General features: G+C 38.9%; 2 protein-coding genes across 2 annotated transcripts in view; both read left to right on the top strand.

The window, feature by feature from the left end:
- The window catches only part of frem2a (FRAS1 related extracellular matrix 2a), a 64,119-nt gene extending 61,295 nt beyond the window's left edge, over nucleotides 1-2,824 (top strand). Inside the window, exon 24 of the mRNA XM_038709276.1 lies at nucleotides 34-2,824. Coding sequence (XP_038565204.1) covers nucleotides 34-567 — 534 coding nt within the window. The 3' untranslated portion in view covers nucleotides 568-2,824. The remainder of the gene's footprint in view (nucleotides 1-33) is intronic.
- A 2,082-nt stretch (nucleotides 2,825-4,906) lies between these two features.
- On the top strand, nucleotides 4,907-13,683 carry trim47 (tripartite motif containing 47). The gene is made up of 8 exons (XM_038708724.1): nucleotides 4,907-5,135; nucleotides 5,553-5,764; nucleotides 7,908-7,953; nucleotides 8,057-8,152; nucleotides 8,892-9,116; nucleotides 9,452-9,474; nucleotides 9,602-9,723; nucleotides 11,430-13,683. The coding sequence occupies exons 1-8, from the start codon at nucleotides 4,953-4,955 to the stop codon at nucleotides 11,957-11,959; spliced, it is 1,437 nt and encodes a 478-aa protein (XP_038564652.1). The 5' UTR covers nucleotides 4,907-4,952; the 3' UTR covers nucleotides 11,960-13,683.
- Nucleotides 13,684-15,096: the final 1,413 nt, after the last annotated feature.

The following is a 15,096-nucleotide window of genomic DNA, read 5'->3' on the forward strand; positions in this document are numbered from 1 at the left end:
TCTAAGATATGCATAATTTTCTGTTTTTCTCAGGTTGCTGCAGGCCGTGAGTGGTACATTCACACCATTTATACAGTCCGCTCCAAAGAGAATGCCAACAGAGGCATTGGAAAGCGCAGCCTGGAGTACCACTCCTTGGTTTCCACAAGCAACAATCTCGCCTTGACCCCATCAGGTCATCGCTCCAGGAGGTCAGCTGGCAATGACATCCCAGAGATCGCTGAGGATATTGGAGCAGACAACAACCGTGGTACCAATATTATGCACATCGCTTTGGACCGCACCAAGCGAGCAGGGGGGTCTAATGAACTCTTTACCAATGGGCTGGCACCTAGTGAGCTGAACGCAGCTGAGGAAGAAAAGGGGCTGGTGACTGTGGTGGGAGCACTGGTGGGGCTGCTGCTGACTGTCCTTGTTATTGTCACCATCGTTCTGGTCCTGAGATCCAGACAAAAGGATGGAAAAGAGGGATGGGAGGGGGTGCAGGAGGTGGTGAAAGGGTCTGTCAGTACGGAGCCCATGCTGGTGGTGAGGATGCAAGACTGCCACAACAGCTCAGAGGTCTGAGCAATGGATATGTAGATGGACAGATGGACAAAGGGATAAAGAGTATGTGGGGGCTTTTCTAAAATTTTGGATTTTCTTTTTTTTTAAACTGGTATTATATTACTTTCATAACACCAAACATCAGAAATTAATCATATGCATTATTTGGTGTGTTCACCTGTTAGTGGGGGGATTTCTACGGTATTGGATCCATTTACATACCTTGATCACTGCAACAGAAAATGGCACGACAGTCCTGTACGCTGTCATCAGTAAACATTCCAACTAGGGCTGCTAGTAGCATGGTTTCTCCTTTCCCTCTTACTGGCTTTATGGTGTTAAAGTGCCTGAAGCAGCTATATCCCTTGAGGACAGTCCCTGTTACGGAGAGCACTTTTCTCATAAAGCTAGTGTCACACAGGCCAAGTCAGAGATTTATTGCTGCAGGTGTACCTTGGGTAAAGGGGACTAGATGATGTCAACGTTCATACTGAAAGGAATAGTTCATCTCAAAGAGAACACTCAGATGTTATCTACCTGCCCCTGTGTCAGTCAAAACTTCACTGAAGTTTGTAAGCTCTGGTACTTTTGTGTGTCTCCCAAAGTGTAAATGGTAACAAGACCATCCTTCCCACAACTTGCAAAAGACAAACTATATTTTGGCACACATATTGTGCAGCATATTCCAAGTATTTAGTAAAAAAACCAGTCCATTGAAGTCCAGTATAATATCACCTACTGTCCATCCTTTGCCAGGGGATCATATCATTTAGGAAAATATTGGCAATTGAAAAGTAAATATTGGAGTTATTATAAATATTAAACCCATAGTGTTTGGCCACAAACCATTTAAGACTATGCTGCATTAGGTAGATTGATATCCATTCTGGGGTAAACTGTGCCTTTAGGCCTACGATTCTGTCCTGAAATGGTTGCTGGGACAGTCATTCTGGATTACACAATGTGTAATGAAAAACACAAGATGCCACCACTTGTTACTTATCTGTGAACTCACCCTGCAGCACTCTCTTAGGAGATGAACACCACTGCTGTCAGAATTTTTGTTAATTAACCACCTAATCATTTTTTAATTCACTATGTCTACTGTTCTTTATTTTGTTTGCCATATGATGAGGAATGCTTTCCTAGATGTATTGAGCATTTCTGTTGCTGATGAGTTGAGTTGTTCCCATTGTTTGTTTTTTTTCTCATACGGTACTGTTTGTATTTTTGTAAACCCAGTAATTTACTTTGTTATGTGTTTATAGCTCATCACTGCTTCTGTTACCACAATGTTTACTGCTATCCACCCTTGCAGTGTTGTTGCTCCACTGTGTGTTTCTGTGATATTGTCATATTTATTCAAAATACTTTGGGCATAATGTTTCTTCTTTTTTTTTTAAACACTGGTTAAGGTACCTAATGTATAAAGACACTCATCTCAGGAGTTATTTCTTTTACAGAGAATGGACTGTGTGTTGTAACACAATTTACTACTGTTGACTGAAGAGAATCTCTACAGAGATTTCCACCTCTGTGTTACACTGCTAATAAGTGTGGTGCTGTGAACATGCAAATATTGTATCCATATCCAATGATGTGACCCCTATTCTTCTCACATTATGTTCCCGTAAGGTTTATTTGTCACTAGTGCTGTGTGGGATTTCAGTGTTCTGAGTCATGTTTTTCCAACGAAGGATGCAAACAAAATAGCTGCTTACAAATCAGTATGTCACCATGACAAATTTTGTGTTTGAGACATTTGATATAATCTGCTGTCTCATTATCTTGTTGATATCACTGGTGAAAATTCTTGTTTACATGTGTTGTTAAACCTGTGTCTTACTCTGCTATGGATATACAACATGCTGAGATCAGTGTTTCTAAATATTTGTCTTATTATGGTGTTGTCATTCATCATTGTATAATTATTTCCAATATTTATCAGGGCTAGCTAATGTGATGTGAATATGAGCCGGAAATCAGCTGAGGTGTGTCACAGAGGTTTATACAACTAATAGTCTGCTGAAACCAGGCTGTGATTTTTTTTTTTTTGGCCCTGGTGAATTCGGAAATAACACCATGTTTGACATCAAATGCACTTTTTGAGTCACATCCCTCACATGCCAATCCAAGCTATGCAATGCAGTGTATACCCCACAGCCAGTTATCCCCATGTATATGACAATTTTAGCACAATCAAACTTGATATTCAGTTTGTGTCTTTTTATGAATGGGTTTTTATGTATGTATTTAAGAATAAATATTGTTGCTTACCGGTTGTTGTTGATTTACTCGGTATTTATGCAGATATGTTGAAATTTGAGACATCACTTAATTCAGACTGGATTGGACTTAACTGCTTTAAGAGTGAGCATACTTGAGACTTTACTCCTTAAAGATTTGACTTGACTTGAGACTGGAAAGCAAAAAACATTGAAATGTCATGTTTTGACCTGTTAAAGTCTCGGACAAATGAAAAATAAATAATGCACAGGCATAGCAAAACAAACAATTGTGCCTATTGAAAGCACATCATCTCAGCTAGAAAACAGTATGTATGTATATATAGCTATATAATATTTTAATGGTTAGAATTCAGAGATCTGTTAAACTTCCAATTGATTAGCAGTTTGCCCTCAAGGACTTGAGACCTGGTTTGGTTGGCTAAGAGTTTAGACTTGAAATAGACTTGTCTCAATGGTTACCTGACTTGGACTTGTCCCTAACAAGTTAAAAACAGCTCAGTTTATATGTACGACTCACAAAAGGGGCAAATGTGGCTCACGGGGTAGAGCGGCCGTCCACTGTGGTTCGATCCCCGGCTCCCCCCAGTCTGCATGTCGAAGTATCCTTGGGCAAGATACTGAACCCCAAATTGCTCCCTGTGAATGTGTAATTCTGCTTCCGATGGCAGAGGCACCTTAGCCTCTCTCCATCAGTGTATGAATGCATGTGAAAGGGGTGAATGTGATGTAGTGTGAAACGCTTCGAGCGGTTGGAAAGACTAGAGGGCTCTATACAAAGTACAGACCATTTACCAAGCACACATTTTAAAAGTTCATTCATTAGCAAATTATAATCAGTTAAGGTGATTATGTGGTTACAGTGGGTCCCCAGCAATTGACCCTTCGCTAAGCCACGCCCCGAATACGCAGCTGGCCAATCACAGCGCAGTATAGGACTCGCTCTAACTGAGGTCCACCACTTTCATGTCTGCACTCCATTGACTCTAATGCAAAAAAAGAGTCGTTTTCTATCTTTTCTTTGCTGTATTTTTCCAAGATATGGTCAAACGCTGTTCCTGGGGCACTTGTAATAGTTACAGTTGCTACCCAGAGAGGTTGAAAGGACAAGTATGATTTATTCCCTTTCCAAAACCTAAAACAAATCCAGAAAAAATGTAGGCTGTGCATTGTTCCTAATTTAATGTTAGTTAACTAACGCTAGCTAACTTACTACTGAATGTAATGTTATAAAGCCCTACTGTTCTGCTTTTTAATGATTGTAATAGTGAACAGAGATACCCAGCTGTACACAAACAGTGTTGATCCTTAATTTAGTAGTCCTGTTTCTCAATAGTCAGGTAATAAAATGGTTCACTTTTACACTGTGATCGGTAGGCTTAAGCTTCTGTCTTTGTTTTTTTCACGTCTGTTTGACAGCCTGAATACAACCTTCAAATGCAGAATGCAACTGCAAAACTGTCTGCTTCTTTCTGAGATCGCTTTTTCCAAAACTTAGACAATATTTCTCTGTTATAGACAGTGGCAGTGCCGTGATAAAAGTCTGACAGCTACGACAGTTTGTCGGTCTTAGCAACAGTAACTAAGGGGGGCGTGGCTTAGCTAAGGGTCAATTGGGTGAATAGTTTATTTTCACTATTATTCCATCCATCCTAACACAAAGACAAAATATATGACTATTTTGGTCATAGTTTTCATAAACTTTTTGTAATAAAATATCTGAAAGCAAAAATGCAGATGGGGACCATGGGACAAAATCTTATCATATGGGGGTCCTGGTCTAATTTGTGTCAGTTCAGGGGTCCTTGATGTGAAAAGGTTTAAGAACCACTGCCCTACCCCATGCCAGTAGCATCTCCAAATAACACCAAAAGTTTTATTTTATTATACTCCCCTCACCGGACAGTGGCCTTAGAAGTGAGAAGTGTCAGTTTTCACGGAATACCGCGGTAGTTGCACAAACACATACACGGAGAGACAGAGAGAGAGAAGGAGAGAGAGACAGAGAGAGAGAGAGAGAGAGAGAGAGAGAGGGGGGGGGGGGGAGTATCTGATTGGTTAATTGATTGGAAATGACGCACCACAAATGTGCCCTCTTCCCTCCCTCCTTTTCCTTCACTTCCTGCAGTAGCACTGTTGTGCTTCTTTTGGCTGATAAACATGGCTACTGCTGGAGCAGCTGGAGACGACCTGAGGAAAGAGCTCACATGTGCAATTTGTTTGGACTTCTTCAAAGACCCTGTCATACTGAAATGCGGACACAATTTCTGTCGGTTTTGCATCTGCATGCACTGGGATGAAAATGGCGGAGACTACGGGTACCAGTGCCCTCAATGCCGAACGGTAGCGTTAAGTTAACATTAACGTTAGTTCATACACGTTATCTGTAGCGGTATTTTGTACCGTGTTTTTCTTTCTCCAAACAATTTTTGGTACGCTTGTGACAGTATTACGTCCCAGTGTTTATCAGCAAATTTAGTGTAGCTGGTTGACAGCTGTTTTTGGATAAGTGACATTAAGTAACGTTAACGTTACGCGGTGCATTTCGTGGCTAACGTTACCGTTGTTATGGCAGCGGGCTAGCTAATGCTAAATTATCAGTTAGAAGACACGAATGAAAACAAACTTAACGTTAGCTATTAAGGAGCTTCAGAATAAATAACATTACTACACATATTTTACACACTGTAAAAACTTAGTTTAAGCTTTGGTACAAGCTGGTTTCTGCGTATTTCTCAGTTGCTCTGTTTGTTTTCCCAGGTGTTCAACAAGAGGAGCTTCACTAAAAACTACCTGGTGCAGAACCTGGTGGCCAAACTGGACGATCTGGAGTGCCTAGGGTCTTGTCCTACACCCTCTAAGCCCGTCAAAGTAGATGGAAAGTGTGAACAACACGGAGAAGAGCTGAAATTATACTGCCAGACTGATAAGAGGCCCATCTGTGTAGTATGCAGGGAGTCTAGAGCACACAGGTTGGTCGTGTTCTCAACTTTTTAATATGGGGATATTATGGTGTGTGTGTGTGGTTGTTGTTGTTGTTGTTGTTTGTTTTTTGTGATTTTTTTCTTTTTGTTTGCTCTGAAAATTAAATCCCACCTGCCTTTATCAGGCCATAGCTTTATCATGAACATACCGTGTACTAAGTTCCACCCTATTTGCTAGCGTAATCTGTGCTTTTGATCTGTTTAGGTCCGTTTTGTTTACATCTGTTTTACAGCACATTATTGTCCCTTTTACTCTCTCAGGGTTTGGTGATGTTCTACCAGCCACACTCTGAAATACTAGTGATAAATATTATACTTTACTTAGCTTATTAATAAATCAGTGTCTCTTGCCTTGCCCCACACGATGCGTGTTGCTCCATTGATGACTTTGATGTCCCCGTGGTTCCCTGTAATTTACCAACTCTCTTATCTGTGCCTGCTGGCCTCAAAATTTCAACAGTGTATTACCACATTGTGCCTTTTTAGTTTGTTGTATTTTTAAACCGTTGTAATAAGCTTCCAGTTTAATGACAGTTGAGAATTTGAAGGTATTGGCCAAATTCTAATGTGAAATTAGTAAATTCAGCTGAAAGTTAATGGCGTTTTTCTGTCTATTTTAAAAACCAGAAGGGAGGAATTTGTTAAATGTATTGGTTTTGTAGTGGTGCCAGCTGCTGTTAATCAGACAGACATGTTTTTATTAACAATATATCTTAAACACATTGACATTGTTTTTGACTACAAAAATGACCAAATATGCTTTCAGTTGGACTTTGAATGACTGGATTATAATTTTGACTTCAAGAATTTAGAATTGTCCTTGTTTAAAATTAACTGTATAAATCAATACCATTCATAATGAAAAGAGTGGACTACAGACCTAAAAGTTTTAAGTCTGTTTACTGTTATTTGTCTGTGAAAATGTACTATAACAGACAACTTCAACCCGTTTGAATTAGTAATGTACACTGTTATCGACAGTGTCTTTTGCTTTTGATCATTATGTTTAAGAAACATGTACTTGACTGCATTCCTTTACAATCTCAGCCAGCGAATATTTCTGTCTGTGTTTGGGTGAAGAAAGTGGTAAAGGGAAAAACGGATCCAAACAGTAGTGCTATCTTCCATTGCAGAGGACATTTGATACGACTGCACAAATTCACATGGACAATCCAAGCACTTTAACAAATGTCAGGGTTGGTGATATCTTGTCGAGGGTGATTAAATTGCTAAGCAACGGGGCTGTGTGCATCTTTTTTTCAATGTGAATGGAAGTAAGATTTCATCAAGCATACAGTCAGTTTGTTGAAATGCATCTTTGGGAAATTACTCCTGTGTTTTTGTTTTTTGTGTGGGTTTTTTTTTCTTCTTAAAAGGTTCTCTGTGGAGTTTTTGACCAATGAATTGTGAATGTGATGTCACGTGAAAACTATGAATTTCATAGCTTTCAAGTGACGTCACATTCCAAGGAAAACACTCCCTTGGAGGGCCAAAAAAGATGTTTGTTTTTCTTCGCTGCCTGCCAACCAGGAAGCAAGTGATACAATGTTAATTTGAGTTTGTTACTTTTGCGTTGCAAAAATGCTGGATGGTTGTGCTTTTGGATGCACTAATTGAGGAGGAGACAAGCCTGAGCTGTGTTAGGTGAGGGATTCCCTAGAAGGTAAAAGTAAAAGTAAAAGTAAAAGTAAGTAAAAGTAAAAGTAAATTATCGCAGTCGCAGCGGTTATTAACAGTAGAAATGCGGCAGTGGATGCTGTAATATTATATGGATCGAATATGCCCAACACTTGCAGTTTGTGTTCATTTCTATTTCTTAAGTTGAAAGGTGATCCAAATATTGTTGTTTGCCCTCCGGGTCACCGCGCATGTCACGTGACTGAAAACTATGAATTGTGCTATAGAGCAATGTGGGTCCCCATTTTGTTTGTATTAACATCTTGTGAAAAAGACTTTATTTTTGGTTTGTTTAAAATGTTTTGAGGAAGGAAATGCACTTCAACACTTTTTGATAGACTTTAAGGATACACATGTGGTTTGGTATGAAACACTGAATGTCAACACTACTTCTTTATTTACAAGTGAACTCCACCTGACACTGTTTGCCTGGTCATTTGTTTTGTCATTTCAGACATCATGAGGTAGCACCAGTGCCTGAGGTTGTGAATGACATGAAGGTATGTATGAATTTGCTATGATGTATTATCTTCTGTGATGATGATGATTCATTATGTCCTATTTTCCTGTGTGCATGTGTCGTGATGTACGTGTTTGTTACAGATGGAACTGAAACTGAGGCTAATGGAGCTCAACTGGCAGAAGTCTCAATGTGTAAAGATTATGACGGCTGATGAACGCACTAAAAGTGAAGTGAGGGTATGGAATGGACCTTTTTTGTTTTTATGCACATTTTTTGCTGGTATCATACATGTTGTTTTGGTTCAAGTGAGGGGTGTGCAATATGTACGATAATGATCGTTTTGATGATGTGTAAGCAGACATTATCGAGTAGGCTATGTCAGTTACTTTACAAAAAACACCTTGTCCATGCATTCACTGTCATGCATGCAGTACACGTGCTAGAGTTAAACAAGCATAAGCTCATGACTCTGCTTTAGTCTTAAGAAGCTGCAATCTTTATTCACTGGCCATTGTAACCTACACTGTACATTACTGCTAAACTATGGGCTTATTGCTGACCCATTGCTCTCTGTCTGCCGCCATTCACCGGGTGGCTAACCCATAACGCACTCTTTTTTTTTTTTTTTTTTTTTTTTTTTTTCATCTCTTCCTCCTCTGCTATGCTTTACTGCCTACGTTACTTTTAAAAACACATTTTTGAAGAATGCCAAATATTGTCCCAGAAAATATCTAGAGAATTTTTGTTAATATAGCACACCTTTAGACCAAGTGGTCTTTCAAGATTACAACTTTCTCTAACTTACCAATTTTATCAGTTCAGTTAAATGCAATATTGCAAACCAGCCAGGAAGCCTAATAAATGGATATGAAGTACTTGAGTGAATAAACATTACAGTACACCTTGCACTGAAATGGTAGTTAACACCTAACTCATCCATCATCCTGATCCTCTGAACCCCTCTCTGTCCTCCAGGTGAAGAAACAGAGGCTCAAGGAGAAGATTGAAGCGGATGTCGGTGCCTTGGTCCAATTCTTGCTAGATGAGAGAGACTCCCTGCTTGAGAGCCTGGATGCTGAGGAAGTGGCCACGATGGCCGTCATAGACGACAACTTGAAGACCGTGGAGACGGAGGCGGCAGTTGTGGACAAAGCTATAGCTACTATCCACAGCCACATTAGTGGGAAAACTAGCTTTGAGGTCAGTCTAACATATCAGCCCTCTGATTCACAGGTGATTTAACTCTTAAATCGCCATGCCTATGTTAGAGCTTCGCAGTTGAGATGGGACAGTGTTTTACATAATCTTTATTGCACACTGACGTGAACTGAGAAATGACTAAGAAATACTGCACTGAATTTATTTTTAAAAATATATCCCTGAAGTGTTAGATGAGAACATGAGGTGCATTTCTTAGTGTTTTAAATTGCACATTAAACCAGCCTCTGACTATAAACGAAATTCTCTTGAGACTAAAAGATACGAGGTGTGTTCAATAGTAATTATCAAAATATGTCTTTTTGTTCTTTCAACAGAGTCTTGCTCAGACATTTAACGAGTAAGTAACTTACAGTTGTTGTTTGTTTGTTTTTTTTTTTTCAAATATGGACCTATAAATATCCAATTTAAAATGTACCCTTTGTTTAATCTATATTTTTTTTTTTTTTTTTTTTTTTCCTTCCCAGAGTCATTCATTGCAAGCCTTTCACATCTCTTGAGACTGTTAATTGTCAGACTGAATTTACAGACTTCTCAGGGCCCTTCCAGCTTATCATGTGGAAGAAGATGATGCACGTGCTGCATACCAGTAAGCTTACTCTACGCACAGAATCATGCACTGAGCACAGTCAAAAGTGTTATTTGTAGTATTTGAAGTCTAGGACTGGCAGTATACAGACAAGTTATTCAAATGTATTTATCTTAATTACATTTAATGTGGGCGGCATAGTGAGAACCAGCTTCACAGGCTCAAGGTTAAGTAGCTCTCAATGTACTGACACATGGAACAATTTACAGGAAGCTAGAAATAGCCATGCAGCTAAAAAAAAGCACAACAAAGTTGTACAAAGAGCTAAAAGGTAAAAATAAACACAAAACTATTATGTTCATACAAATAGGTGAAAAATATGTGCATAACTGTTTAAAAAAACAACAACAAATGCCTAAAAAAAGGAAACGATGACCAACAACATACAATGTCTAGGAGCCTTGTCTTTGATCTCACATTCATGACCTTGTTGTCTGGCTGGCTTTAGCCATCGTGTTGGTAGGCTATATCGCTACATATCCTAGTTATCGCAAAATGTCACGGCAGTTCAGGGTCTGAAGTTTCTTTTAGAAAGCCCAATAATTGTTTGATGGTTGACGAGGTGAAAAACAGAGGAATTGGTACGATGGTGAAGACGAGCAAGTAATACTGATAATGTCCGTCAGCCACCGCGGGAAGCAGGTTGCAGCAAGGAGGTAAAAATCATTCATCTGCTTTATGTAGGTGATATGAAAAGTGGATTTTAAAGGAAATTAAAATGACAGATTATGATGGAATTGTTACGTCTCTGTCAAATTGATAGACAACAAGATGGTCTATCACACCATCTGATGTACACTACATGACTCACTATATACAGTGATCAGGATTTATAGTTGGGTAATATATACATGCTAGAACAATATATTAAATTGTGAATGTCATTAATAACATAGGTTAGTGGATGTTACAGTGTTGTCCTCAAGTCCATCTCCATAGTTTGGAGCATGTTCAGCACAGGCCAAAGAAGAGCAGTTTAATTGTTCATAGACATCAATGATTGTCTATGTGTCAGACAACCTTGCAAAGGATAAATTGGTATAGATAATGGATGAATTTATTGTGCTCTCAAAACTATTGATTATGATGCTGTGTGCAAAAGCAAGTGTACTGTTGTGTTTGTGTAGTAAAGGAAATATTTCTTCCCATGTTTTATGCGTCTTTTACAGCTTTTACGTCGTACTGTGCCATTGCAATAGAGGCAAAACGCCCTCATAAAAGGGATATTTCAAGACCATATGACAGAAAACAAAGGAGTAGTAGCTGAAGAAATTCTAAATCCTAATGTTTTTGTTTGTTTTTAGCAAGATGATGATTAAAAAATATTATAAATGGCAAGTGTTCTTCGAGTGTTTGAAAGGACACAACTGCCTCATTGAAGGTCTGATTATGCATATTACGCAACACAGACTACATTCTACATATTGAATTGTAAGCTTGTTTGCATGTAGTATTTAGTATGACAATTTGGATATAGCTATTGGTTATACTAAAATTAAAGATGCGAAGCAAACCAAAAACATGCAACCATAGGACATGACAGAGGTTGGTTTCACTGTATTTGAAAATAATGTAAGTTGTTGGCCTACTTCCACTGCAGCAATGAATGCCAATTGTTTCTGGTTTGTAAATCTGCCAGTTTTCTTGGATGAAAAACATAACATTTTTCCAAATGTACTAATCTCTACCTATCTCTTTCTGCGTAGTGCCTCAGAACCTCACCTTAGACCCAGACACTGCTCACCCGAACCTGCTTATCTCAGACTTTGACACAAAAGTGGAAGAGGGCCGTGTTCGTAACCAGGAGCCAGACCTGCCAGCCCGCTTCACCCGGTTCTGTGGTGTTCTTGCCACAGCCCAGTACGCCAGCGGCCAGCATTACTGGGAGGTGGATGTGAAGGACAAAGGTGTGTGGTACCTGGGAGTCACCACTGAGTGCAGCAACAGGAAGGGCTTCGTCAGCCTCACTCCCTCTGCGGGATACTGGAGCCTTTGTCTGCAGGACCGGCTGTATGCCAACGGAGAAGATGGGCGCATCCCAGTCGCTGACTACTGGAACTCTCCTCGGGTCGGTGTGTACCTGGACTATGACAACGGGCGTCTTAGTTTCTATGACGCCGTCACAATGAAGAGACTTTTCATGTTTGACACCTGCTTTGAGGAGCCTGTCTATCCTTTCTTCAGCCCAGGGAAGAATGATCCAGGCAGCAGGCTGCAGATATGCCACTATTACTAAGAGCTGTGATGAGTGTTTTGAATTTAGTTATCTAAGAGTAAACTCATGTATGCCAGTGTTGTCAGATTTGCTATTAGCAAGGTTTTACTCACAGACTAGGCTGAGGTGACAGGGTGATGTTGACCCTTGGAGCCATGTACTGTGTGCATTTGAGCTTTTACTTGTTGGTCGTACTGGTGTTAGAAAATAAGGGTTACACAGAATATGAAGTACCAGGTGTCTCATCAGACTTTGGTTGTTATGAAGAGCGTAATGTTGCTCATTTTTTGAGGTATAACATTTGAAATTTGGACACAAACTGTAAGCTTTATACCCCTGACTGCTGAGAAGGGGGTTTGGAGACGTGCTTTGCTGTCTATCACTGTGTCTGCTGGGATGCAGATGCCTCAGATGCTCTTGTTAATTAGAGCATAACAAGTTCTTATCCCACTGGCAACCGCTATGCCATAAAACTGTACATTAACACATATCGGCTACATTTTGGCCAGGCAGGGTCAGTGCTGTTACCTTGTTAGGTAGAACTTGTAGGACACGTTGCAAAGTTATCACATTGATCGTTGTTAAGATTCCCTACTTCTACACTGAAGAACAATCAGTCAGTACTAAATATAATAGAATTATTCACTCAACTTGGCCAACTTGTACTGGGATTTCACCTCTCAGACAATGGTTAGGCTTCCAGGAACAAACGGCCCAGGTTGGTTGTTTTGTAGTCGTTAACGTCAGTACAGTTAATTTTGTCATTCTCTCGGGGGTCACATTTTACTTTTATCTGGGAAGTGATACGGAAGGAAAGTCATGCTACTTTGTTTTGTTAAAATCTGACATTTTATCAGCCTGCCTGAAAATGAGCAGGTATAAGACAAAGCAAACATTTTTCAGCAAATTGTTAAGCTATACAGCCATGTCTGCAAATATAATGTCACTTAGTAGGTGACCATTTTTAGACATGTATTACATTCCATCAATGTCTGTCAGGATTCACAGCCACAAGCCTGCTAGACTAAAATGAAAACCTGTGGAATGCTGAATGAAAGTTTTATTACATGTTCATGTATTTTGTTCGCTTTTTACAAATTACCTGCAGTGTTATGTTTTTGTTTTTTTTGAAATCCTATTCATTTTTCTTTTTAAAGAATCCTGCTTTAGATTATTGATTGCTAGCTGTTGAGTTGGTCCTTGTGCTGCAAATTTGTCCTGACATTTTAATGTCTATTTTCCAACTGCAGTGTGATTTTTAACTTTTTATATTTTTTAGCAATTGCTCTTTTTATTTGATTTTGAATGTAAACTTACATGTATCTGGACAATTATAAATATTTCCATCTGTCCTAACCCCCCCCCAATCTGTATGAGTTTTTAATCTATTTTTCAAAGGATCTTATTGAGGAGCAAAGTAATGTTTTAACAGCATGAAATTGTGAGAATGACAATCCCTCCAGCCAATGTCAAATTGCCCCCCCCCCCAGTTTATTTTTAGACATCTAAAGTATAGTGTTGGGACTGCAAAAGGCTCTTTAACTTTGAATTTTTTTTTTTTTTTTGTCTATTATTGTGTACCTCATTTAATACCTATACGTACATTATTTTGCTGATTTTCATTCATGTGTTCAGCTTAGAAATTGTCTTGATAAATGTGACAATGTTGTTTTTTTTGGCCCGTTCATCTACAAATGTGCTTAGTGTTTCTCAGACTTGAAAATAAGATTAAAAGAAGAAAGAGACTTGTTTTATTTCCCTTTGAGCCCCTACTATCAAGTTGCTGTAGCCACTTTTCTCAATATTATTGCCCTTCTTCGCAAAATAAACTGTTAGCAAAACAGCAAATATATTAGTTATAGGTAAAAAATCTTTGTTGGCCTGTAATTTGTTTTCCCACAGTGGCTTTGCAAAATAACCTGTTGAAATAGTTAACCGTGCACACTGTCCACTAGTTATGTGAGATTCAACACTTGAATACTATGAATGCGAGACTGGTTTATTAAGGTTAGACCTAGTCAAGAATCTCAACACTGTCTTTAGGAAGACCATTGTTCTGGTTTATGCCACATTGCAGAAATCAAACTATTGAATTAGTTCACCATTTCCTTCACAGACTTTTGTAGGTGTGCTGGCTGTTAGATGGTCTGATCTTTATAACTGAATAACAAAGTACTTAAACTTCGGTATGTGTGAGTTCCTGGCAAATGCTCCTTTTGTTTACATCAAAAATTACACCTGTCAGAAATGCCAGAGGAACTCTGCAGATCTTTGCAGTGACTAAAGGTTTTTGCTCCCTGTTTGCTATTCTGGTCCAACATCTTCATTTAACCATCTGAAACAGTTTGTTGTTGCTGATTGTTTTCTTGCTTCCAAAACATTTAAGGAGGAGGTGAGAAAACGGAGCTCTCTTGCTTTGTTAATGACTCAGTAGTGACTTATTTCCCTGTCTCTGTGCAGAGATGTGGTCTTAATGATGCTGGCCATACAACATGAATGATATGTCTACTCATTAGACTGATTAAAACTATACTTATAAGCTGCACCATTGGCTGCTTGGCGCTATCACTGTAGGGGAAAACTTTATATCCATGGCAAAGCCTGGGCTATTCCGGAGGAAAAAAACTGTCCAGCATTCTCATGAGCACAAACTGTAATGGATGCTTATGTAAACTTATGCAAAAAATTCTGAACTTCAGTCTATTATGAGTAATTTGATTTACAAGAAGGGGTCTCTATATAGATGCAGATTTTGCATTAATATTCAATACCATTAATATTGGTGTTAATTTTGCAACTGTAAACATATGTTATGGGAGGAAGTTGTTAATGAAATAGTTTGTATAAACAAAATGGCTGAAGAAAATGGTGCAAAAATACACAATAGAAATGCCTACAAATCATATTACTACTTAAGATATAAGCTGAAATGTTCATTCATTCTTGATCTTTCAGGAATAACTCATGTTAAATGACATGGTGTAACAAGCAGATTCAGGCAAGTTACCATTACTTGTACAATTACTACTACATGTACACATTCATGTTTACAGCTTATTTGACAGTTTTTCAAATAGCCACTGGGGAGCAGGGGAATTTAACAAAAAAGGCCTGACTGGATATGACTCAGAGTAGCTACTCTCCTTAATAAGGCAGTG

This window comes from Micropterus salmoides, unplaced genomic scaffold (genome assembly GCF_014851395.1).
Source record: "Micropterus salmoides isolate LMB-PRFRI ecotype aquatic unplaced genomic scaffold, ASM1485139v1 Ms_hic_scaffold_9, whole genome shotgun sequence".
Classification (NCBI taxonomy): Eukaryota; Metazoa; Chordata; class Actinopteri; order Centrarchiformes; family Centrarchidae; genus Micropterus; species Micropterus salmoides.